General features: G+C 44.5%; 1 protein-coding gene across 1 annotated transcript; it reads left to right on the top strand.

The window, feature by feature from the left end:
• LOC125518924 (glycoprotein 3-alpha-L-fucosyltransferase FUT11) lies at positions 1-24,629 on the top strand. Its single transcript, XM_048683814.2, has 7 exons — positions 1-420; positions 5,840-6,000; positions 6,485-6,726; positions 21,947-22,051; positions 22,514-22,670; positions 23,578-23,805; positions 24,161-24,629. Exons 1-7 carry the CDS (start codon positions 106-108, stop codon positions 24,414-24,416), a joined length of 1,464 nt encoding a protein of 487 aa, XP_048539771.1. The 5' UTR covers positions 1-105; the 3' UTR covers positions 24,417-24,629.
• Positions 24,630-26,923: the final 2,294 nt, after the last annotated feature.

Here is a 26,923-nt window from a genome sequence, read left to right as displayed (position 1 = left end):
ACGCCTTCGGCTCATCCCCGCGCCTCTATACCTCTCTTGCTCCCTGACCTGTCCACCGTAGCCGCCGCCAGCCAACGGAAAGAGCTGTGAGGCTCACTGACGCCCATGAAGGGCTCCCACTCGCAGTCCCAGGCGGCAAGCCGTCGGCGGCGCTGTGGGTGGCTGCTCCCGCTTCTCGTTGGTGCTGCTTTTGTCGGCGAGATCGCGTTCCTCAGTCGCCTCGACATGTCGAAGAACGCTGCGGCGGTCGAGAGCTGGACCACCTCCTTCTACCGCCTCTCTTCGACCCGGGGCGCGGACGCACCTCCGGGTAGCGGGGACGACGACGACGAGTGCGAGGAGCGGCTCGAGAGGGAGGACGCCGTGCCCTACGACCGCGATTTTGAAAGGGATCCCGTACTTGTCGGCGGTGCTGCTAAGGCATGTTCCTTCCTTGCAATTTGGTATCGACGTTGACGGACTTGCCGGATCTGGTGCTTAATTCGTTCAACGCTTCATTGGGGGTAACATTAGCAGGTGTATAAGTTCCAGTGATCTCTCCCGAAAAAAATCTAGATAATCTTGCTAGACAATCGTCATATGAACTTTTGGGAACGGGCTCGTTTCAGCACGGCAGGGAGCTACAGTAGCCACGCAGTGGGAATCGCAGAAGGCACTGCAGGGCCCTATAGCACTATGCACTGTAGCGAATTTACTGTAGTAAATCTGTACTGTAGCGGGCACCCTGTAGCACCACACTGTTCATGAGTTCCTGTAGCGCGCAGTGGAAAATCACAGAGGCACTGCAGGCTACTGTAGCTCCCCTACCGTGCCTTCAGCACGGTAGACGAGCCGGTTCCGAACTTTTGGGAGGTTAGAGTTCCTAGATCGGCATTTTAACCAACCAAATAGGAGTTATATGCGACAACAAAGTATTGCAATTGAATTATTATTCGCAAGTACTAGTTTCTTATGGTATATTTTTTATGACATATAACTTGTATTCCATTGGCCAAGTTGCTGATCTAGAAATATGTGTGGATCTTAATAACCAGAAGGGAGGGACTAGATATTTTGACAGAAGCTTGTAGAGCTCGTGAGGGTGGAACATAGACCTAGTGCCATACTTGGTGAAACACAATGCCAGTTTGGACTTGCTATTAGAACTGTAAGTTCATAATTGTGAATTTAATGCAGTGTCTTGTAATAGTTGGAACTTCGAAAACTATCAGAAGAGAGCATGGTTAATAGTATAGCCAATAACCGGCTATTTGAAGTTGCCACGCCACCTAGAGTCAACCTAATAGCCCACTCATATAGTAGTTAGTCATACTTTTTTTTACGGAACGTGCAAGAGAATTGCGCGTCATTTCATTAAGGATGGAAGAAAGGTTTTGTAACAGCCGTCCTGCACGAGTGCAGGCAAGCACAGCAAGAGAAAAACAAAAGTCCGTCCTGCACGAGTTAGTCATACTTGTATATTATGTTATTACTATGTGGCCCACCTTTCTCTCTCGGACCAGTACGAAGCCACAGCGGAATGACAAGGCCTACAAATATTGGGAGGCAGCTACGCACAACTCGGCTTGGATGGATCGGGCGAATTTGGCCAAGGCATGGCACTGGCTTAGGATAGGCACTGTTGAATTAGTAGTTGGTTGCTAACATTTGCCATTAGAGCTGCTCGACCCCCCTTCCTCCCAATTTTCCACAAAATCCCCACCAAATTTCTTCTTCCACCACCACTATGACTTTGATGCGAGCCATGATTGAAGAGTGCCCGAGGATGAAGGCGCTACATGCCTTCCTCGTGGCAAACCCATGTGATTCCGACCAGAAGTGAGATGAGTATGTCGCCCTCGCCCCTGCCCTCGCCGGCTTCCTTGACCCCAAGCGGGACTCCGCAAAGGTGTCGTCGGCCTCATCAACAACGCTCTCACATAGAGCGTTTGACACAATATCGTCATCACCAACCCAACCCATACCTTTGCTTTGGACGTCTTGCTCGCTTCCTTCGCGTCGGCTTCGTCAACATCGAACTCGACTGCGGCTACACCTGCAAGGAGCGATGTCGAGGAGGCTCTCGTGGATCTTGTCCCTGCAACTAGTGGGTTTTGCACCATAGCGCACACCACTTGTTCGACCTCGGGTTTGATCCCCATCAACATCGCCATCCAAGTCGCCGAGCTGCATCGCCGATCCGCCTCTGCTCGTGGTGATCATGCCTCGAACGATCTGGTGCGTGTGGAATCGTCGCCTCCCATGAACCGGTCATTCCTCGCCCCTGGCCATGACATTGGCAAGGCTTTGCCCAAGTCTATATCAGGCTAGATTGTCCGTTGTTCGACCTCGGGTTTGATCCCCATCAACATCGCCATCCAAGTCACCTGAGCCGCCTCTGCTCGTGGCGATCGTGCCTCGAACGATCTGGTGCGTGTGGAATCGTTGTCTCCCATGAACCGGTCATTCCTCGCCACTGGCCATGACATCAGCAAGGCTTTGCCCAAGTCTATATCAGGCTAGATCATCTGTTGCAGCGGGATGCGTGGATCGCCCGGTTCAATGTCGAGTTCAATAGGAGCTCCACTGATTTGTTGGCAGCCATGACGGAGACGGACTCGCCGGCCTTGCTTGAGCCCGTGTCCACTTTGGAGCATCCTTGCAACACAGGCGCATGTGCCACTGTGGTGGAAATAGATGACCTCAACCTTGCAGCGTATGTCTTCGACGATGGGTCAAAACCTTGCCACTCTCTCATTGGTGCTCACATTCTCTCCTGCATTGGATATCATTGATATGGCCATGACCGAGCAACAGGACAACTCTGAGGAGAAGGGTAAATCTGTTCAGAATGGACATCTCCTCGGTGCAGCATGCCATCGCAGTTCGTGAGTTCCTTCCATTTCATGCTCGCCAGTTTTTAACCTGTGAATTGCCCTAAACTACTGCTGCATTCATTGATCCGCCCTTTACTGCAATGGGATGACAAACCTGTGTGACGAACCCATTTTTCTCTGAATGTGTCGTCACTGAAATTGCAATTCTGCCAGCAGAGTTTGCCTATTGCCGCTCCATTGGATAGGAAGCGCAGTGACCATACTGCCATGGGCTGCAACTTTCCGTACAATCTTTCTATTCTGCGCTGGTTCATCTGAAGATGTTCTCATAATTGTTTCTGAACAATTCCAACTGGCAATTGCCTGGGTAATCCAGTTAGAGTGTTTGGAGTCGTGGGACTTCCATTCTTCAACAACCCTGCAACTGACTGTTTTTCATGGCTATTGCAACAAATGTAGTGCCTATTCAAGCTTCGGAATGGTGGTAACAGACAACTGTACTTTGCTATATGACCGTGGGCTGCTCCAGTCGGAGATTGCTTGGTTTTTCAGGATGGGCACTTTCCAACTTGAACTCTTGTTATGCATTCTAGGGCAGGAAATTACTGCGAAGGGTTGCTTGCATATGACATGGAATTCTGGTGGTTTGGCATCTGCTATTCTTGGAATTCTGTTTACTTCCTAATGTCTCAATTGGCACACCAAGTAAGCAGAGATACTACTACTGCCTCCACAAATGAGAGGAACTTGTCTCAAGAAACTGATGGAAGATCTAGACCCTTGAATGGTTATATTGCCTCACTCCGGGTCTCACAAGCAGCTGCAAACCATGGTGGATCTGCTACAGAGGGACCTGAAGTCACCCCTGTTATGATTTCTCCATCACAACCAGATGACCATGCTTGTGAGAAAAACCGGAACATCTTCCTTTAGAACAAGACAGGAACAAGACAGCCTGCTTGTGACCAACTTAAAGCTCGAACCACCAATGGACCATCTTTAGGGAACAAAAAAGTTTACATGTCACCTTCTTCTGATAATGTTAAGACACCTGATCTGCTGAACCGTCAAATAGCTAGCTATGCACAGAGTCAGATTCTGATAGCTCACAAATAATGGAGATAAGGCCTGCTACCCGCACCTTTAGTCACAAGAAAGCACCAGAACCTCCAAGCAGCAGAATAAGAGCCATAGCATTCAAATCATGGTCTGCTCAGTTCACATGGTCTTCTATGTCACTCAATGCTGCAGCAAACTCTGTGTTGGTACAGTATCTGCACTGTAAAGGTCCCCAGCGTGGCTAATTGCGTGGCCTCAAATATTGGGTGGTTTGTGGTCCAATTGTATGTCCAAATCTACCTTCCCCACGGTCTGGAATGATGGTAAATTTTCCTTCAGGACCTGATGATGGGCAGGAAAGTTATATGCTTCAGATTATGGAATTCTGTTCCGAAGGAATGATCCCGTGGAATTATGCGATACCCCAGAGCTACTGCCTCACTAGTGATCATAATCGATGGGATCCTGAATTAATGCAATGGAAGATTCCATGGTTACATCCACTACTGGAGGGTTGGTTACAGTTTTGTCCTGCTGGAAAAACTTCCTTCCATGGGTACGATTATTCAGATCGTCCGTGGGAGATTGCATGGTAAACTGCAATATTGGCAATACTTTATTTCTTACGGGGTATGCACCCGCACCTTACCTTGGAGTGCTTCATTGTGACCTGCTACTTAGTGATTGGGATCAAATGCTCGGATGTTCATTCAATCTATGTGCTGCACTTGCCCTCGAACCCTGGTGGCCTTACTCGCCATCGGTTTGGGATCAAGCCAAAATTCATGGAATTTGCTCGGTGGGTGCGAGGAGGGCAGATGTTTGTGGCGCTGACGTTCTGCTGTGACCACTCCTTCGACGGTTTGACCACGCGCTCTCCTTCGATCAAGTCCGTGCCAACCAAGACTGCTACCTCAATGCATTTTTCGACCTAGTCCCCGTCGACCACGACGACTAAATTGACCTCGTACAAGGAATTACAAATACCATGAGATTTTTGCTTGAAGGCAAGCCGAATTTTGTGGAGGGGTAATTGTGAGCCACCTGGGTCTTGCCGGCTTTGAACAATTACCCGGCCCAGCTCAAAGCCACGAAGGAAGGACAACGTTTACAAATATTGGGATGCAGCTACACACAACCTGGCTTGGACGGATTGGGCGGCTTCGGCCGAGGCATGGCGTTGGCTTAGGATAGGCACTGTTCATCTTCTTTCTCTGATCTCCACCTTCCTCTCAAATTCTCCTCTGTAATTCCAGAGTTGCAACCAAATTCATGTCAATCAAGTGAATTAGTAGTTTGGTTGCTAACATACAGGACAATGGGGAAAAAATGCAGCTTGCGGAATTCTGAGTGGGTCATGTCATGTCCGTATCACTAGTTCGCTACATGCACGTAATATTTAGGGATGCGATTTTGCTGACCTCCGATCCATCTCACTTAACTGGTCGTTCACTTTATGCACATGGTTCTTGATTGGTTATGAAGCAACTAATACTCTGGTAGGCCCATTAATTAGCCTGACCCAGTTCACTTGCATGCCTAATTTGTAGTTGTACTGCAAAATTTGGAAATTGTGTAACACGACTTGGTAATTGTCATTGGCATCATTTATCATAGTATTGAAGAAGCTCCTGGGAATCAGGATTGTTCACATGTTGCTAATAGATTCGAACGCACATGGTGCCATGCTGATGCAATCATATAAACAAGCGGGGGTAGTGCACTAGTGTGTTAATCAAGGAACACTTTCTTAGTACAAAGTGCTAGTATATTAAATGTTCCCCTTTAGAATGCTTTGGGCGTACTTTGTTCATTACAATGCTTTGGGCGTTTTATTGTTTGTACCATTGTCCACATGACCATATTTGATGCATCATATCTATGGCATTAATGTTCCTCTCCCTTTTTTCTTTTGCTTTATTTGCTGTTTCCACCTATATGCTCATGCATTTCCCCCCTCTCAGGATTGGAATAGATGTTCTGTAGGATGTGAATTCGGGTTTCCAGCTAGTAAGACACCTGATGCTACTTTCGGAATCGCTCCAGATCCTTCCGTAGAGAGTATCCTCAGATCAATGGAATCGTCTCAATATTATTCCGAGAACAATATTAATGCGGCTCGAGGGTGGGTAAGATGTTTCCAGTTACTTTGTTTGCCTGCTGGAAATGACATGTCAAAAATTATGTACTGTGCTCTCTGCTCAGAGTAAATAATAGTGTTGATGAACCAGAAACTCATGATTGTCATATGCTTCCATATATACAACATAATCCGTCACTCCTTCCCTGGCTCCTAGCTCCTTATGATATCCATGTTAAGTGCATTATTTACTGCGCTAATTTGTTTGTAGGTTCCATTGTTGTTTAAACTTTCAAAATAGCATAAGAAAGTATGGTGGTAACTATTTGGCTATTGGATCAGTTATCACTTCAAAGGAAATCTAAAAATGAACACTGCTTTTGTCTTATATTATACTCACTCATTACCATATTATTTTCATGTATGTCCAGCTGTTGAACCATCCATTGTCTGTGGTCCTTGTAGGCTTTGTTCGTTCTGATAATTATAATTCTAATATATTGGGTGATTCTAATCCTTTCTATCACAGAAGAGGGTACCAAATTGTGATGACAACCAGCCTTTCCTCAGATGTGCCGGTTGGCTACTTTTCATGGGCTGAATATGATATCATGGCACCTGTGCCTCCAAAGACTGAAGAAGCCCTAGCTGCAGCCTTTATTTCCAACTGCGGTGCACGCAACTTTCGTTTGCAAGCCCTTGAGATGCTTGAAAGCTTAGATGTAAAAATTGATTCCTATGGTAGCTGTCATCGTAATCGTGATGGCAAAGGTACACTTTTCTCTCAGTACTTTGCTAGACATATACTTATATTATTAAATATTATAGCTTATAAGCAAATGCTAGATATGCTCTGTTATGCTTAGAAGACTATCTAGTGACCAGCTTCTGCAAATTTGGTATGATGGTATTAGTTGCAATGCAAGTGATAATAATACTGGATACCGAATATAGCAGTTGTGATGCTGTCAGTGTGAATTTTGAATTGAGATGAATTACTTATCGAATCTTACTTTGTATGGCATGACGAAGACAGATAGGACAAACACATTCACAGAGAGGAGAGTTTTGCAACGCGTAATCTCTGCGTCTTTTCTGTTTTCCCTTTGTTCGGAGATAACCAGCTTACCGGACTTGTACCAAGGTAGAGGATGACTCCATTTGTACTCTTCCTGTCATCTACGTCACCCCAAGCTGCTGTCACTACAATCGAGCAGTTTCTTCACTTCTCCCACAGAAACAGCCCAGCTTTAGTGTTCCCTTCACGTATGATGAGGACCGAACCTCGTGGCAAGATCTGATCTGTTGCGGCCCGACCTTTAACGACACACCACCTTCAGTAGCAGCAACCTCTCGCCTGCGCATGCGATGTACACGAGTAGAGGGTTTGAACCTTGCGCTCCATCACGAGAGAACCAATCTCGACGAAGGAACTCACACGCAAAACAATTTCCTCGCAGAGAAATCGCAACACAGAGGTTTTCTAAAGCTTCCTCCAAAACTTAGGGATTTTAGACAGCTTCCCCCAAAACTCGATACGGGTATTTACCCTAAAAACACATCGTGTTTATTCATAAAATATATCCTCCGTTTGCACCCCTTTGTCAACGACTGCCGCAGATGCCTGCAACCCCTTGTCAATGATCGGTGTATTCATCATGACCTGTGTACTATGAATGTTTGCGCTAGGGTATTGCCGCATCATCCTCCCTTTCTTGAAAAGAAAACGTCCGCGTTTTCAAGTTGTCTTTCAAAGCTTTTTCCTTGCATACTGTCGGCACCATATCTGAGCAAATCAATTTCTCTTCCATTGGCTTTGTGTCCTTTGCTTCCCGTCGTGAACACAAGTATATGTATTCATCCTTCTGGCATGTGTTGCATTGCGGTCGTATTGCCATGGTCGTCCAAGCAATAAATCGCAAACTTCCAGTGGCAAAACGTCGCACTCCACCTCATCAATATATTGTCCAACTGAAAATGACACACGCACCTTATGTGTAATTTTGAGCTGTCCACAACTGTTCAACCGCTCCAAATGACGTGGTTCGTCGCATCGCCACGTGGATAAACCAAGCTTTGCAACCAATGCCCTGCTAATGCCATTTGTGCAGCTACCTCCATCGATAATCAATTTGCAGGAAATTCCCTTGATATCGCACTGAGTTTGAAACAAACTCGCTGTCCTTTGTCCACCTTATTATTACTATACTGTACCCTCTTGATTTGTATGTTCAGCTCAGTGAGTCGTATTGCCTCTCCCTCCTTTATTTTAATGGCCGCATGTGCTTCCTGAACCTTGCCCGTAGCAGGTACTATTTTTTTTATTCTCATCTCTATTAATCACCATTGCCCCTGACTTGTTGAGCTCCTCATGTGAAGAAATATTTTTAACTACAACAAGATCACTCTCAGCCCCTTTCTTTTCTGGTAATATTTCAGCTTTGTTTTTCTTTGCATCAATTGTAGCGTGTGCATGGTCTCGCCTCTTGCGGTCTACCAAATATTTTTCGGAAGTGTAGGATTCAAAAGAAACCCACTGCCCCTTATGAAGAAACTGAATTTTCCTCCAAGAAAAACTGCAAGATTTGTCGCTCCGTAGCTCCCTCTTTTTTGTCCATGGTTGACCCAAAATCATAGAACATACGTACATATGGTGAGGAAACACATCACAAACAACCAAGTCGGTAAATCCACATAATTTGAAGCGCACCTCCTCTTGATATTTGATAGTTAGGAATTGGCCCTGCCACGGGAGCTTATATGGACCCCTCAAAAACAAAAAGAGAGCTTATATGGGTCAGGATGTTCTATCACTGATAACTTCAACGCATCCACCATGGTTTGACTCGCCAAATTTATTTTTGAAGAACGATCCATCATTGTAGTACAAGTAATTCTTCCCACTTGCACCCTTGTGTAGATCTGAAACCAAGAAAGTGCAGTTGCCGGATCCTTCTCACTTCATGACATCTCACCTTCAAAGTAATACTCCGTCATCATTGCAATTTTAGAATCTGTACCAACAAATTATTGGGGAAATGTGCACCGTAAAAAACCTAGTATTCTGCTACCAGTTGATGAGATTTTTAGACAGCTTCCTCTCAAAACTCGATACGGGTATTTTACCCTAAAAACACATTGTCTTTATTCATAAAATATATCCTCCGTTTACACCCCTTTGTCAACGACTGCCGCAGATGCCTGCAACCCCTTGTCAATGATCGGTGTATTCATCATGACCTGTGTACTATGCATGTTTGCGCTAGGGTATGCCGCATCAACACAGGATATGCTTCACGTCCGCCGAGTGATCTGTTGCAGGTTTGTCCATGTATCGGCTAACCTCTGAAGTTTCCGACAGCAAACATACTGGGTCAGATTGCTCAATATTCAGAATATAGAGCCTCTTGGGTGATCTCCTGACTTCTGCAAGGACCTTGCACTCCTTACCCAACATAATCATCAGCCCTTGATCAAACAGCGTACTTGCAACCAAACTCATCCAACTGCCCAAGACTGTTTATATTGCTCTTCAGCTAAAGTTCAGTTAACAATTGGTATTCACCATTGTGTGCAAGAAAGAGAGCTGGACCACATCCCTCGACGCCCACAACTAATCCATCTCGAATCAAACTGAACTTTTAATCTTTCGGTCCAGCTTGACGTACTTCTCCACACAGCTTGTCATGTGGTTGCTTGCTCCAGTATCAAGATACCAGGACTTGTTTCGTGACCCTGTCATTTTGGGTGTGACTTTTTCTTTGTGCAGTATCACCTGGTCACCTGTGACTTCAGTGTTCTCAACCAGTTCACACACCTTGGTTATGAGCAGCGCAACATCTTCATCAGTTTGGGTGTTGACTTTTTCTTTGTGCAGCATCACCTTGTCACATGTGGCTTCAGTGTTCTTAACCAGCTCACACACCTCGGTCATGAGCAGTGCAACATCTTCATCGGTTTGCTTCTGTGTCAGGTTTGCACGCTCCTGCTTTGGCTCTGCACAGTCGGAGGCAAAATGTCCATGCTCATCTTAGTTAAACACTTTACCTTCGAAATATCGAACTTCCTATGTTTCTTTTGCTTCCCTTTTCCGCTGTTCTCATGTGGTTGCTTGTTCCAGTATAAAGATACAAGGACTTGTTTGGTGACCCTGTTAGTTTGGGTGTGACTTTTTCTTCGTGCTGCATCACCTTGTCACCCGTGAATTAAGTATTCTCAGCTACCTCACATACCTTGGTCATGAGCGGTGCTGCATCTGCATCTTAATCGGTTTGCTTCTGTGTCAGGTCGCTCACTACCGTTTCTGCTTGGATAGTTAGAGGTGAAATGTCCATGCTCATCGTAGTTAAAACACTTCACCTTTGAAATGACGAACTTCCTATGTTTCTTCCATTGTTCTTAAGACCGTAAGCCAAGGCAAGGAGCCTAAGCCCCACATTACCTTTGAAGTGTGTAAGTCGAGGCTGTAAGGCGAGGCAAGGTTACTCCTTAGACATAGAAGGAACAGGGCAATCAAGTAGTTTAGCAGCAGTTTAGCACGTACTATGCACTTCCTTGTATTGCAAGGAAGGCCACGACCTATGCACTTCCCAGCGGCCCAAAAGCCCATCTAGTAGCTATATACTCCCGTGACCTAATTCCACTATCCTCACTCCCCCTCCCATTTCTAGATAATATCTAGAATGTTGAATCTTAACTAATGTTTTTAGAGTGTTTTAGCTATCAGTAGAAGTTGATATGTGAAGGCTTCCCAAAGCCCTATAAATAAAGGTCCTCACCTCTAGTTTGTAACCAGACTGTGTACCCCACTATCTATAATAGAACTTGGTGTTCTTATCTAAGATCTTGGATTAGATCTTGTGCTCTAGGAGTTTTGATTGAACTGCTGCTGCCACATTGGCCTGTTCCCGCCTAGCTATATCTAGCACATCATGTTTTCCTTCAACACATGTGATGTACACTTTGTAGCAGCAAGGTGGAGTTTCTCCTCCACAACCTTGTTTTGTTTCAGGTGGTACCAGACCCCTGTTGATCCGTAGTAGTTCTTGATGTCCTCTTTGAGAGAGCTGTAGCAAGCGATAGAGCAATTGGAGGAGAGTATGGATGCTGCAGAACAAAAAATTGAAACGCTGCGTAAAGATCGTAATTCAAGATTCGATCAACTAGTTCAGATGATAAGAAAGGGTGCCCCTCTGTTGCCAATGATGAAAATTCATAGATGGTGGACGAAGATGTTCAACAGGAAATAAAGGGAGGTAGTCTTCAAGCAAGACTACCACAACAACGTGCATTGTTTTTAAGGCGTCCGTAAGGCGTTGCCTAGGCGACGCTTAGGCGTCAGGGCGCCCTGCAAGCCCAAGGCGTCCACCTTTCCTTAGGTACCTACGTAAGGTGTCCGCCTTAAGCTTTAAGGCGTCTGAAGCGTCTGCATAGACGTCCAGGTTGGCGCCCTAGTCTATATTGGACGCCTTGAGCTTGCCAGGCAGGCATGGGAGCAGTTTTAGGCAGGAAACAGAGTCTTGGCAGGAAACAGAGATGTTGTTGGCGCCAACAGGTAAGAGAGGGGAGATAGAGAGAGAAACAACCCCCAATCCACATGCACCTCCTCTCCAGTGGCTCACTCACATCCCTCAAATCTCTTTTAGTGGCTAGTAGAACTTAAGTTTTTCTTGTCACTCTTCGTGGAGTCACTCAATTTTGGCTTGTGGCGCTCACTCTCTTTTTGGCGGTTCACTCTCTCACTAGTCTCTCCACGATGGCTCGATGCTTGCTTGTCGGCGATCACTTGACTTGGTGACATGGGTCGAAGCACGTACTCCTTGCCCTTCATCTTGAAGCTATAGTGATTGGTTCGCCCGTTGTGGATGACACCGTGTTCGAATTGCTAAGGTCGTCCTAGGAGGAGATGACACACAGACATAGGAACCACATCACACTCCAAGGTGTCTTCGTATGAATCTTGAAGGATACTTGAACGGTGTGCTCCACTTGAATGGTACAAGAGTCACTTAGCCATTGGACCTTGTAGGGGCGAGGGTGCTTCTTCTTCACCAATTGTAGCTTGGAGCATAATTCTTCACTTGCCAAATTGTGGCAATTTCCGCCGTCGATGATCACCTTGACAGAACGTCCTTGGATGCCCGCATTGGTGTGGAAGATAGGGCAACATTGGTCTTCATCTTATTGTTGTTGAAGTGTCAAGATCTTGGAGCAACAAGAGCGGGGGGCTCGGATCGTTGTCGCAAAAGATTTGCGCATCTTCATCTTCATTCACTTGGCGATGCATGGCCACGTGCTCTAGTGCTTCCATGTCCTCTTCGCTCATGGAGTCATAGGTGCCGTCATCATTGGCAATCATGGTGCACCGTGTGGGGCACTCGAATATCTTGTGGCCACGGCCCTTGCAAGTGAAACATTGAATTGAACTTGCCTTGGCGGTAGCATCCGTTGGAGTAGTTGACGAGGAAGCTCTTGGCTTGTAGGTTCTTGAAAGAGGACGACTCGAAGATGTTGTAGCTTGCTTAGAACTTGATTTGTCACTGGTGTGGGGTGAAGCTCGTGTAGTAGTTGTAGGTGCCGTAGTTGTGGAAGCTTGGGAATAGGAGCCGTAGGTCTTGGAAGAGTACTTGGCGTACTTGAAGTGATCTTGCACTTATCGCTCCGCCTTGGTCGCTTGGTACACTAGTTCAAGGAGATTGGAGTAAGGTTGGAAATAGGCAATCTTCTTGATTGGGTGGTTGAGGCCATTCAAGAAGCGTGCCATAGTTTGCTCGTCATCTTCCTTGACGTTGGCTCGTATCATGGCAATCTCCCATCTCTTGGTAGTATTCTTCCACCGACTTTGTGCCTTGCTTTACGAGTTGCAACGAGCTCTCATGATATCCTTCATTTGGTTCCAAGTCGTGATGGGTGGATCGCCTTTCTCCCTTCGTCGCTCGATCGCTTGCTCCCACCAAATGAGGATAGTCAACTCGAGGGAGGCCATGGTGATTTTCTTCTCCTCTTCATAATTGTGTAGCCGGAATATCTTGTCGACCTTCATTGCCCATGAGAGGTATTTTTCGGGATCGATGCTTCCGGAAAACTTTGGCATGGTGAATTTGAGCTTGTCGTAGCGTTGTTCATCATAGTGACGATGATGATGTCGCTCATGTCTTGGAGGTGGGTCTTCAACCTCTTGTTCCTTATGATTGGCTTGACGTTGAGGGTGAGTGATTCTTGCCTGGTTCCTCCTTTCTTGGCGCTCCTCAAGACGAGTGGCTTCATCTTGTTGCTCTTGACAGAGCTCTTGTTCACGTACTCGGTTGCGCTCATTGACGGCGCGAGTGGCTTCTTGGAGAGCACGTTGTGCTTCAAGCGCTTGTTCCTCACGGTGTTGTTGTTCTTGCCGTAGTGCGTCGCCGTCTTGGTCGCCTTGGCGTCGGCGTTGTCGAGCTTGCCCTTGGTCCATGGCATCTTGTTCTTGGCGACGATGTCGTCCGCGCTCTCGAAGACGGTCTTGCAACCCCTTGCCATGGAATGGATTTTATGAAGCTTGATGATCATCTCGATGATGAGAACGATGTTGTGGAGGACTTGCATCGGAAGAGGTGTCCGAAGAGTGGTGACTCGAGTGGCGCCGTCTTGATGAAGAAGATGTGGAAGAAGTGCGGTTGGCCATTAAGGCACGAAATTCTTCCATTTGAGTGGATAGCTTGGCGTCAAGGTAGTCCCGGGTCCTTGCTTTTGAGTGGCGTAAGTCGGTGGTGAGTTGCTCGATGCGTTCGCCCAAAGCTTCACTTTCTTGATGTAGTGCTCGTTGAACGCCGAAGAGATGACCTTTGGTGACGTAGTCATTCGTGTCATCTTGCTCCTCGAATAGTGGGTTCGATGTACTTGGCCTATCCGTCATGGTCAAGTAGAGGTGAGTAGGAAATGAGGGAACAATACCAAAGTTACCTTTCCCAAAGATTGAGGATGTATTGAGTATAACTCAATGTAGTGCTATAATAGTAGAATTGGTATCGGGTTTGTTTCTCACACCTACAAAAGTAAAGGCTTGTTGAGGAGCTTGGTTAGGAGGCACAAAATTCAAGCAAGTGTTAGTCAAGATATTGATAATGTTGGAGATTCACAAATTTTGCAAGTAAAACAAATAGATTAAAACCGAGGATGCCACTTGGAAGTTGGAACACACACACGAAAGATAAGTGGGATCCGCGCAATCAAGGAATGAGCACAAAATGCGATATCACCAGAAATGCTCGTGTTGCACGGATACTAGAGATGATAACTCGATTGCTCAATGGGCTAGATACGCTATCCACCAACCTATTAGAGTAACGTGCCGTCTTCAATCCCAAATATGCTATGTGTATATGATCCAATATGATGTAATTATGCAAAATGGCTCAATGCTGTTGCTTACAAGCTCTTTGTTTCTCTTCTTTTGCTTAAAAGCCTTTTCCATTTTTTTTGTATATACTATGCCAAAATGCTTGATGCTCGAGCCAATATATGATACAAGTATGTAAGATATGCACGGGAGACACTTACGTCACAATGATGGTAGCAAGATGATTGCACGCTAAAAGTAGCTATGTGGCGTAAGCGTATCACTAAGGTGCACAAAAGAGCGTGGCCAGGCAATTCTCAACTCGCTAGTCTCGACAAGGAACACAAAATGGCTTGGGGCTATCAATGCGATAGCAAGGAATGTACAAAGATGTCTTTGAGGTTATCGTCCTTGCTTACGGTTGGTATGAAGGTGAAGAGGTTGTTGTCGATGTTGAGTCCGCGGCGATGATGAATGGCGGTGATGTTGATGTCGAACCGTCCCTAATTAGCCAAAACACCTTAGGAAACGAAAATCGCATGGGCACGGGGTTGAGGATAAGTGAGGCCCGTGTGCACGGGGTTGTCAGGGGCCCATGCGCACGGGGTGTTCCGCTAGCACAAGAACACACCCAAATCCGTGGTAAAAGAAATTTTTCGAAGAAAATTCGATGGTGGAAGAGGTTGAGGATGGAGGGGAGGGTCTGATCCACTTGCCAAACCACAAATTCATGGACTAAATCAACAAAATCTCACAAGATCTAACAAATTGCAAATTTTTTGGTAGGGCTATTTGTGGGGATTTAAGAATTGGGACAAAAATCAACAAAATTATGCTAGAAAAGTGGGGGTAGGTACTCCAAGATGTGAATCAACCTTGCTCTGATCCAAGATGATGTAGGGTGGAACCCTAGTTCATGATCTTTTCACATTTGGAGGGGAAAAAGGGGAAGAATCAAGAGGAACACAAGAGAAACCACTCGAACAAAACCCAAATCACACATCCACTAGAATAGCATACACGAGATCCACAAGTATAACATGAACAATCAAGGGAAAATAGCACAAAGGTAAGGTTCTTCTCAAATCCAAAGGAGATGAGGTCTTGATGATAGTCTTCCAAGAGGAGGTCTTGATATCCATTTGGGGATCTTCTCCTAAGAGGTCTTGATCTCCAAGAGTAGTGGTAGATGAGCAAAGCTCTCTCTAGATCATATCATATACTTTGCTATCCCTAACAAATGGCCTAGGTACGAAATATATAGGTGGCTGGAGGTGAGGGACGAGTGGAGGGGCAAAAGAGGCAATCCACGGCCAGCTCGCTGGAGAGTCCGTGCGCACGGGCTAAGTGGACCCCGTGGGCATGGTACACGCCCGTGCGCACGGGGTGCCCAGCTGCTGCAGTGGAGGGCCCGTGCGCATGGGGTCCTGGAGGTATCCAGAAACTCTCTGGATAGGCCGTGCGCACGACTCTGGACAGGCCGTGCGCACGGGGTCACCTGGGTGCGCCTTTTCCTTGCTGCTGGCCTCCACCTTCCGTGCAATCTTCTCGTCCTTCTTCTTGGACTTGACGAGGCTCCTTAGCTCTATGGTGGGGGTCGTTCTCGTATCTAATGATACACAATGTTCCACGGTGAGGTAGCAACCAAGTCCCATCCATATTTTCATGTCGAGCTCGAAGAGGAGTGATTCACCTCGCTTTCGATGGCACGTGCACGTGCTCTTGTCATTGGTCCACTTGGTGCTTGACGAGTCGGTGTGGTGTCCATGGCGATGACCAAAGGATGCCTCGCATCACAAGACGACCTATCCCGAAGCAAACTAGAAGCAAGGGTAAGGCAAAGAAGGCCCAAATGTTATAAATGCGGTGAAGGGAGACACATCGAACAATTGGCCACCGAGGAAATTTGTTTAACACAACTATCCATGATGGTGAAGACGATAAGGAATAATACAAATCTGAAGAGAGGGACAAGAAGGTGAAGAGGTGGTATGTGTGATTCAACATCTGCTATGTTCCATACCACAACCTGATAACACACAACGAAAGAAAATGTTTGATAGCAAATGCACGGTAAATGGCAAGGTATGCAAATTAGTGATTGATAGTTGCAATTGCGAGAATCTCATCTCCTAGAATTTGGTGAACCATTTGAAGCTTGAAACTCATGATCATGCCAATCCCTACACTATTGGGTGGATCAAGAAAGGAGTGAATATGAGGATCACCAAACAATGCAACCTGCCATTTTCTTCGGGCAAGTATTATCGCTCGAATGTGTTATCTGATGTGGTTGATATGGGTGCCAGCCATGTTCTTTTTGGAAGACCTTGGCAATTTGATGTGGATACGCTTTCATTTGGAACAAGAGAAAGATAATTATTTTACCAAACAATACTCATAGTAAGACCTCTAAGGAGGAAAGGAAAAGTATGTTAAATATCTCCTACACCTCTAATGAGTTTATGGAAGACTTGAAGGAGGCAGATTTGTGTGCTGCACTTATTGTGAAAGGAGAGGAGCAACCAGTTGTCGAAATTCCAACGACGGTACATTGCTTATCAGCAGAATTTCAGAACATACTTGGAGAGCCACAAGGCTTACCACTGATGAGAGGAATTCAACATAGAATTGACTTAATTATGGAAGCAAGTCTTCCTGATCCTCCACACTACCGAATGTGCCCAAAAGAGCATGATATATTGAAGGAGAAAGTTGAGGAATTGCCATAGGAGGCACATTCCAGAAAGTATTAGCCGGTGTGCTGTACTAGCCCTGCTCACAACAAAGAAAAATGGATCTTGGCGCATGTGTGTGGATAGTAGAGCCATCAACAAAATCATCATAAGGTACATATTCCCTATTACCCACCTGGATGATATGTTGAATCAACTTAGTGGGGCTAGAGTGTTCACAAAGCTAGATTTAAGGAGCTGATATCATCAAATTCATATTAGACCTGGGGATGAATGGAAAGCAACCTTCAAGACAAAGGGTTGCTTGAATGGATGACCATGCCATTTGGACATTCAGAATGCACCAAGCACCTTTATGTACTTGATGAATCAGGTCCTTTGGCCCTTCTTATCCCCCTTTGTTGTGGTTTATTTTGATCGTGTTGACGATGTTGGCGAACCAGTTTGGAACGATGCTGAACAATCGCTGCACCATGGCCTTGTCCGCGGGAGTCATGCCAATGGAACGGATCTTTCTCACTAGCATGGTAAGCTTTCTGGCGAACTTCGGGATCGTCTCCCCATCCGCCATGTCGAGGTGATCAAACTGCCTCTTGAGCTGGGGTGCACACGCCTTTTCACTCCTCGCCGATGAGCACACACCGGATCGGCTTCCATGCCTCCTCCGCGGTGCCGTAGTTACAACCTACATCATCAACGTGATCTGGGACAGATTGAGAGAGCGCGGCGAACACTCCCTCATTTGCCGGCTGGTTGAACTCCTTGGTCGCCGACCAGATGGAGAGTGCCTTCATCTACACCTTCATCTTCAAGGCCCACAATGAGTACATTTCTGTCAGCATCGATATTGCACTGGCACATTAGTGGCCCTCGATGCGGCAGCTAGCACCAGGACGCTGACGTCTGCATTGCTTGCACCGGTCTTCCTGGCCGGTGGTGGCGTGTACTTTTCGCCGCTGCCTTTTCCACCACACTTCTTAGGTAAATCTGGGAATGGGTTTTGATTAACTGGGGCCAATGGTTTGGTTTTTTGCTCTGGGCTTAATTGGTTCGGGTTGTGATGGGCCAGACTGTTATCAGTTTGGTTTGGTTTGGGTTTACATAAAAACAAGTTGGGTATGGCTGGGTGTGGGTCTAAATGGTTTGGTCGCTAACAGTTGCAAATCCTGGTTTAGAACCGGTTCTTGAAGTGGGTGTATGCACGCGATGTGACGTGGCTGGTCACACACGTATGTACGCGACGCGACGCGTCTGGACACATACGTATTGGGCTGCTACTATGGATCAATTAAGCTACTAGCTAGCTTGTTTGTTTCTTGGTTAGCTTTGTACATACAGCAGATTGATTTGGTTTCAACCCAAAACTAAGAACTAGGTTAAACCCATAGTTTGAATAGTGGTTTGGTTTTGGTTGAGGTGGACAGGGCGTACGGTTTGGTTTGGTTTTGGTTCTGCATGATAATTGGAGGTGTGGTTTAGTTCTGATTCAAACTCCGCGTTGACTGGTTATGGTTTAGGTTTGGTTGAGTTGTATAACCATTGCCAGGTTTATTCTTAGGAGATGTATCCCCCATCGTCGCCCCCAAACACCTCTGATCATCGCCACCACATGCCCAAAAGTCCTAACCTAAAGGCTATGGTACCAATTGATGGTTTTTGTGGGTGATCTGCTCTCTCTCTCTCTGAACCAAGCTGGACAAAGACAGAGTGGATGAACGCAGTCACAGGGATAAGAGGTTTTTGAGACGTGTAAACTCTGCGTCTTTTATTTTTTACCCTCACCACGGTCCTACAATTGTGCACGCCATCCCACGAGCTGGGATCATGCCGAGTCAAGAGCTTAACTAAACGAGCTAAAGACTAGGCCTGGCCACAGCTGGAATGCAGCAAGCTTCTGGCCCATGCAGACTACTTGCAGGCTAAAGAAAGTGCGGGTACGCTTATATAGCTACTATGAAGATAGCGAGACATGAAAGATGCAGATACCTCGAAGTTAACATTAACACTGTATTCTTGATCAACATCGTGTCCACATTTTGGGATTTAGAATGTACTTTAGTCTTCGATAATGAGCTACTGGTAACTTCACATTTGACTTTGTACATTTGTTTTTTCAACATACATATGTGCTCGTAATTGTGTTTATGAGGTGTTGGCAATCCCATCCTCCCAGGCTCAAACCTGGGACAACTAACCTCTCTCTAAAATCAAATTGCATGTGTGCCTGCCTGGAGCTTACAAAATGGTTTTCTTAGTAAGTATTGTTAGAAAATACGGAAAATCTATGTTGAAACCGTGAGAATACATGTCTTCCCATGCTGCTCCTTTTCCAGTGGGTTTTACCTATATATGGAGAGAGCATATGCATGAATGCAGCAATTGTACACAGCATGCTGACATCATCACATTAATTGCTTTTTATGAATTTTTGAAATGATTCATCTCACAAACAGTTAATCTGATTAGCGATCCGTCTTAACTAGCGGGTTTGCCTCGACGAGGGCTTTGAAACAAGATCGCTTGTTGACATGTTTTGATGATTTTTGTCGTCGCCACAAGTCGCCAGATTATTACCATAGTTGCCATCTTAACGGTGAACAGTTGCCATGATGATTGTATATAATTATCAGATAATAGTAGCGTATGTTCAAGAACACTGCAATGTTATGCATAGCTAGACAGTGTATTCAAGAGCAAGAATTACGAGTGCACGAGTCGATCCGAGGTTGAGACTCATAGACTAATCGTTAGTAGTCTAGGCTAATGCTGGACTACTCAACATGGTACTGTAATACCCAACTTACAGAACTCAATTACTAATACCTAGTATGTAGTATATACTATATAGTACAGTACAGTATACAATAAAAAATGAATGCATGGGAAGTGGATGCAGAACCTGAGGCTGTGCCAATTGTAATAGCTATTCATGAGGAAGTGGATGAAGTACTCAACTGCTCACTTGTCCCTCCCAATTTCCCCTAAAAAACCTTATCCTTCCCAAATTGAGTTGATCGACTCATACACCCAGACTAGTCTGGACTAGTCACTCCACCACTCGACTCAACAAGCTAGTCTACATGAAGAAGCTAGCCGACAGTCAGATTGAGACTACTAGACTAGTCACGCGACTAGTCAAGACTAGTCGTGAGACTCATAATCCATGTTCAAGTGTTAACAATTGGTAAGAAGAGACATAAACCAACACAAGTACCAGGAAGCAAGTCTTGTAGTGGTGTATATCGACGTCCAGAAATCTGAGAACTAAGTTAATTTAATCTGGCAATGAAGTGGGAAACAACATGGCGTGTACTTGATACTAATCTGGCAAGTATCGACAAAAAAATGTCGTCGAAACATGCCGACATGGGATCTCGTCCCGAAGATCTCATCACGAGGAAACTAATTGTGAAAGCGGATTGTAGATCGATTCAAGAGATAAAACTATTTAATAATGCACAATCAAAAGAATCTTTGCTGATATCATGCTTACTAGATTGTGATGCGCGCCTTGCTGCGCTATTTTTCTGGCGCGTTGTTGTTTTTAAATTTTATTTTTGTATTATTATGGTTGCTTGGTTCACTTTAAGTGTGTTGGGCCGTTTCTGGGATTATTGCCCCTTGATTCTGCGATTTGTGCATGGTGCTCGTCCTGAAGGATCTGCGGTTAGTCGGTTTGATATTGAGTTTTGTGACATGTTTAAGCTTGGTTGTCAAGGTTCGTTGGTTGCGAGAGTCGTCGACACGTACATAAAAGTTTCTTGTGGTGGAACCAGCCTATCAGGGTTCAAGTCAGACTTGGCACTGGTGCTCGTATTTTCCTGGATTTATTTCAGTTTTTCCAGTGATGTTCGTTCAGTGGGGGGAGACGTTCACGTCGACTATGACGCACCTGTGATGACTTCGTCAATCTCAAGATGTTGTGCCGGCTCAGTATCTCGGAGGTGCTCATAGAGATAGGGTGTCCGTGCGTGCATTCATAGGGGTAAGTGCATGTCCGTGTATGTGAGCATCTGCAAATGTACTGTGTTAAAAAAGAAGTGGTCAGCTAACAGCCCACACGACCGCCACAAATACATGCAACACAAAAGCAACGCCCCATCCACTTTACACATGGACCCCACCATGAGGCTCCAGTCCGGTTTCACCAGAACGCTTCCCTTAAAGCGAGCTTAGAGTTTTAGGTGATGCCTTGTTGCATGCATGCAAGAAAGAGATGGGAGGGTGCCGGCGCACGGGTGGGCAAAAATGCGGCGCCGCTCTCTGGTGCAGTCCGAGAAAATATGTTGCTGCTAGATGTTTGTGATAGCTGTGATGTCAGCACTGCTAAAACTCACACATGGATTGTCTATTCAGTCCTTTTCTGCCTCGGTATGTTCTCAAATTTTGTGTTTATCTTGAAAAAGAGGCTATCGCAAGAATTTAGTGATGCGAGTGGCGGTGACATCGAGCACATTGTTTGATTTCCGAAGGTTAAAGCTTAATGGCCATGGTTCCCCTTTCTTGTTTAAATTGAGTAATTGACAAGGGCTTTGACTATATTATATACATCAGTTGTTTATAGGTTCAACTAATTGCAACAATGAGGATTGTTAGGTCCAACTTCGTTAATTAAGGTTCTAATTTGTATCATTATGTAGTTATTTACTCCCGCCTATTGCAAACATAAGCAGTTTTTGACATTGCTAATTATACCATATTACAATGCCTCAATGAAACGTGAATTTGTATATTTCTTGATGAGTCTAGTAATACCAATTTCATGTGGCCAGTCTAGATATGTTGTTCTTCACTAAAATTGCTTGCATCGGCATGATTCTAGGGTGACTTATGTTTGTCATTGTTGGGCCTACATGCTTTTACTACCCATGAAAACAACGGCACATGATGCTTTTGTCTTGGATGCATAATTTTTGTTGTTATATTACACTTGAGTTGAAATATAATTGTAATGCCTACTTCGTTTGCTGCTTGGATGCAGTGGACAAAGTGGAGACTCTAAAGCGCTACAAATTCAGCTTGGCTTTTGAGAATTCTAATGAGGAAGATTATGTTACAGAAAAGTTTTTTCAGTCACTGGTAACAGGTAATACTGTATGCTATAACCACTCACCCAAATCCCAGTGCACTCCTACGACTCACACAATTTGCACCGTGTAACTCTCATTGAGCATAGCAGGCTGAGTATATGTAACTAGGTTGTGCCTCATGACTTCAATTAGTTGAGTAATGAATTCTATGAACTGCATGTGCTAGTTGATTCGAAAATATTTTGTTCACATGGAAAAAAGTCTATGATCTCAACAATTGAAATGTATTGTAAAAATGCCATCTTCAAGAAACTAGACATACTGTGAAACAAAAGGAGTTGCATTCTCAAGTGATTAGAAGAATCACCATTTTTCTAATATTCTCCATGTTTACTCATTGACACTTTCTTATTTTGTTGCTATATTCCAGAAGTCGATTTACATTTTAAGTTTATGAAGTTTTAACTGTAGATGGAATGGAAGTGATTTTCCAATATTTGATTTGCACTTCATTACAGGGGCCATTCCAGTTGTCGTTGGCGCACCGAATATTCAAGAGTTTTCTCCAGGAGAAGGTGCAATATTACACATTAAGGAGCTTGATGATGTCATTTCAGTTGCTAAGACAATGAAACATATTGCATCAAATCCTGATGCTTTTAATCAATCTTTGAGGTAGATATCCTTCTTTGCCAGTTGACCACATCCCTTAAGTAACATGTGTATCATGCACCAATCATTTTGTTGGAACAGCCTATGTTCTCTAGCTAAATTTGGAACAACCATGATCCATATTTGCAAGATCAAGTACTTAATTAGCATGAGAGCAATGGAAAATATGGGAGCCTTGTTTTTCTTTTCTGAAGCTATATTCCAGTTTGCTGGGGAGTAGGCTGTGTTGCATTATGAACTTCAGTATGATGATGCTTTTGCCTATTTATTTTTGTTGCATCAGGATCAGGCATCAATCGGCAATCATCATATTTGGTTAATATGTGACTTGTTCAGGAACCAAATTGCTGCATACTTAAATCAAGGAATGAATTTCCCCATCTAGATAGGCTTTAGTGTGGCTCTGGCACTTTGTATTAAAGATAAGGATGCAATCCTAGACTGAACATGACCAACCACTTAGAGCCTACAAGCTTGAAGCACGCGGCAGTTGCTTGAATTAGGCTTTATATTATAACCAACGGGAACTTCACTTTAACTTACTAATACTTTTGAAATAATCTGTTGCTCTGAATGAAGGTAATAGTACAGTGTACTGCTATCAGTGTCTACTGGGAATAGATGTGATCTCTTTCACGTCCTAGTCTCTCGGATCTCTTTATTTATTTCTACCATGATGTAATCTCTTTCACGTCCTAGTCTCTTGGATCTCTTTATTTATTTCTACCATGATGTGATCTCTTTCACGTCCTAGTCTCTCGGGTATCATCGAGTAAACTTTAGAAGATGCATGAAAATTCATGTTTTTATTGACAAAATCTTACGTTATAATTTTGTCAGAGATCTTCTAGCAGCCATAGCGTCATCATGTTTCTGTACTCAAATCATACCATTTGTTTTGCATCTGTAGGTGGAAGTATGATGGTCCATCTGATTCTTTCAAGGCACTTATTGACATGGCAGCGGTTCATTCATCCTGTCGCCTTTGCATACATATCGCTACGAAGATTCACGAAAAAGAAGAAAGAACGCCAAAATTTATGAATCGCTCATGTAGTTGCTCCAGCAAAAGAGGAACAGTATACCACTTATTTGTCAGAGAGAGAGGGCGGTTTAAGACAGAGAGCATTTATCTAAGGTATGGAAATACGGTTGTGCTTACCATGTACTCCCTCCGTTCCAAAATAGATGACTCAACTTTGTACTAACTTTAGTACAAACTTTGTACTAACTTTAGTATAAAGTTGGGTCATCTATTTTAGAACGGAGGGAGTATTAGTGACTGGTATTTGCAGTTAACATCATTAAGAACCAAGAGAAAAACAGCAACTTATCATTTTGTATTCCGTAGTCTCAGCTTCTGCTATGTTGTTGCCTAAGTAATTATAATTACTAGTTTCCTTGCATTATGAAATTATTAAGTTTTTTTACTGCATCTTTTTGCTTGTTTCTGTTCTGCGTTCTTACAGATGTTCCCTGTGTATACCATGCAGATCAGATCAGTTAACTTTAGGAGCTTTGGAGTCTGCCGTGCATGGTAAATTTAGATCCCTCAAGCATGTTCCTGTATGGAAGGATGAAAGGCCATCAAGTATTCGAGGCGGGGATGAGTTGAAGGTGTACAAAATTTACCCAATAGGTCTTACAGAAAGACAAGCGTTATATAAATTTCAATTCAGTGATGATGCTGAAGTTGCTAGATATATTAAGGGCCATCCATGTGCAAAGCTTGAGGTGATTTTTGTATAACTACAATATTGCCATCTTCGCTACCTTTTGCAACTGCAAACTAGTTCTGTGTGTATTGAATTTCTGCTGTACTGTAATAGATCCCCGTTTATGTAACGTCAACCTTGATACAAGTCACAACTTTGTAGGCTTTGTGATACTGGGATGTAAATTTCTATTGACAGGCAAGTACATCTTTTGCGGGAAACAATTAACATGGATTGCGTAACACAAGTAGAAACGTTGTGCTTTGTAATGACAGTGTCGGACATGCATTGTGAGTAAATCTGGGTGTGGTTCTGTTAGAAATACTAGCAAAAGTGCCTGTGCGTTGCAATGGGAGAAACAAATTATGACCCGAAGCTTCCCCATCCATGTTATCACTCTTCTTTGTCTTCATTGTCGATGGTGGTCATGTTGTCCACCATACGACGAACGTTTCATCTAAACCTAAGAATTGCAGCGTGTGGACGTGTTTGAGATCTCAGTCTTGGCCACATCTGGACAATCTAATTCTCACGTGTTGCGTTTGTGTTATCTTGCTTTTACGTCCGCGTTTGTGTTATCTTGCTTTTACGTCGTACTCCCTCCGTTCGGAAATACTTGTCATCAAAATAAATAAAAGAGGATGTATCTAGATATATTTTAATTTTAAATCCTTTTTTATCCATTTTGATGACAAGTATTTTTGGAAGAGAGTAGTAGTTTAGTACCAGTCCGTGTAGGACAAAAACAAATATTAAATCCAACTTCAGTTAAAACGATCATTACCAAAGGCTTTGTTTATTTTTTCTTGAGACTTTCAACCACGTGCATGCAGTCGAGTTTGAATTAGTCCCGATTCGTAGATCCCCTTTTGGATACCTTTTTCATTCATTGATCAGGGCATATGATTGCATGCATTGTCTCAGGAATGTGCATCTTTAAATTATGCAGGATACATGTATCTCATGAACTAGTTGATTTCCCGCGCGTTGCAGCGGGATGTTTTGCAATCAGCTTATATGTGAGAGATGCACATCAAGAAAGAAAATAAGAAAAAAATTGATAATTGTTTGCTAACCTGCATGAAAGGATTAACAAAGAGACTATTCGGTAAACATCTCCTCCAATAAGAATTTTTTCACGGTATCTCCTCAAATGAAGTTGCTTGGTGATCAAGTGAGTTGATGAAATAATGCTTTTTACGAACTCGATCTCAAGAGAATAACACTAAGGCATTAGGGGAGAGGTAAACACATTGAGGGAGCTCCAGCGGGGTGTCTGGGACATCTACCTGTTTGGATAATGATAGAAGCATATGCGACGATGAAGCTGTGTTAGTATATCAGCGGCAGTGAAGCTGTGTTATGTCAGAGAAAGTGCGGATGGGATCGAAAAAGGGAAGTAAAAAAAATGAACGAATCCTTACTTGTTAGTGAGGCCATTAGAAATGCTCATTCGATCACGCTCTCATCATGATGGTCGCCATGCTACTACTCCAATTAAGATGAGACCCATGGACCCGCAACTTTGGATCGCGCAACATGAGGATCGGCCCAGGTCAAACGGCGGCAAGAGGAGATACCTGTCACCGCCGCCATGTGCGGACTCCTCCGCATGCCGCCGGAGCCACATAAGCCAGATTCGGGCTTTAGGACCGGCAAACATAGGGCATCGATGGAGGCTTAGGCAAGTCTTGAGGCAACGGCGACCTCACCGTCATAAAGTGATGTCCCCATAGACTTGAGAGCGGCAGTGCACGTCCTCGACGACTGTGCGTGCAACCGTGGCCTCCCTGTAATGCTCCCGCAATATGGTGCGATTGGACATCTCCCCTCCCTTTTTGTTCGTTATATAATAGTAGAGCTTTGCTAATATTACATCATCTATATGGTCTGATCAGATAAACCAAATCACCAAACAAATCAATCTAAAACTAATCTAAACTATGATTTGCTGGTTTGGAGTCTAAATTTTTGATAAAGAACTTGATTGATTTTCTGGCTTACCTTCGCTGCTCTAGCGAGTTCAGTAGACGATCGATGTCTCCGGCTCGTGGCGCCAAGCTCCGCTACTACGTCTGCAGAACTGATTGCCATCCAGCCTATTTCTCTGGTCGATGGGCATCAGTGCACTATATTCGTTCGTGATTTGTATGTAGATCTCTACAGTAGTGTGGGGAATGCATGTGGAAGCCGAATTGCGCTTCAAGCCTGCAGATTTCTGGTGAAGGCAACCAGAGGAAGCTTGACCAGTGGCATCGCAATATGAAGAGTGTCACGAATAAAGAAGGAAGGTGAAGAATTAGGAAGATATGGTGGAGTTTTATTGGTGGATGGTAGATGGAAGGAACCATCAGGCGAAGAGGCAAACAAAACATATTGATTTGCTCACATTGAAGGCTGCATGTTATAGATTAGTTGATTGGTGTTTACGGCTGGAAACAAAACACATGTCGTCATGCATGTGGAGAGTTGTTGATCTGCATGCATGTGGAGTTGCTGATTTGGATGGACTGATGAGGTGGATAGGCCTAGGGAAAGAGA

The sequence above is a fragment of the Triticum urartu genome, chromosome 7A (genome assembly GCF_056163025.1).
Source record: "Triticum urartu cultivar PI428250 chromosome 7A, HENAU_Tu73, whole genome shotgun sequence".
Lineage (NCBI taxonomy): Eukaryota > Viridiplantae > Streptophyta > Magnoliopsida > Poales > Poaceae > Triticum > Triticum urartu.
Note: the sequence above shows the minus strand (reverse complement) of the source record. Positions and strands in the feature narration are given on the sequence as shown.

Excerpts from the sequence above, each read along its gene's own strand:
- LOC125518924 (XM_048683814.2), top strand. The coding sequence starts at position 106 with ATGAAGGGCTCCCACTCGCAGTCCCAGGCGGCAAGCCGTCGGCGGCGC. Across the intron at positions 6,727-21,946 it reads TCGTAATCGTGATGGCAAAG|TGGACAAAGTGGAGACTCTA; the intron begins GTACACTTTTCT and ends GCTTGGATGCAG. Across the intron at positions 22,052-22,513 it reads TTTTCAGTCACTGGTAACAG|GGGCCATTCCAGTTGTCGTT; the intron begins GTAATACTGTAT and ends ACTTCATTACAG.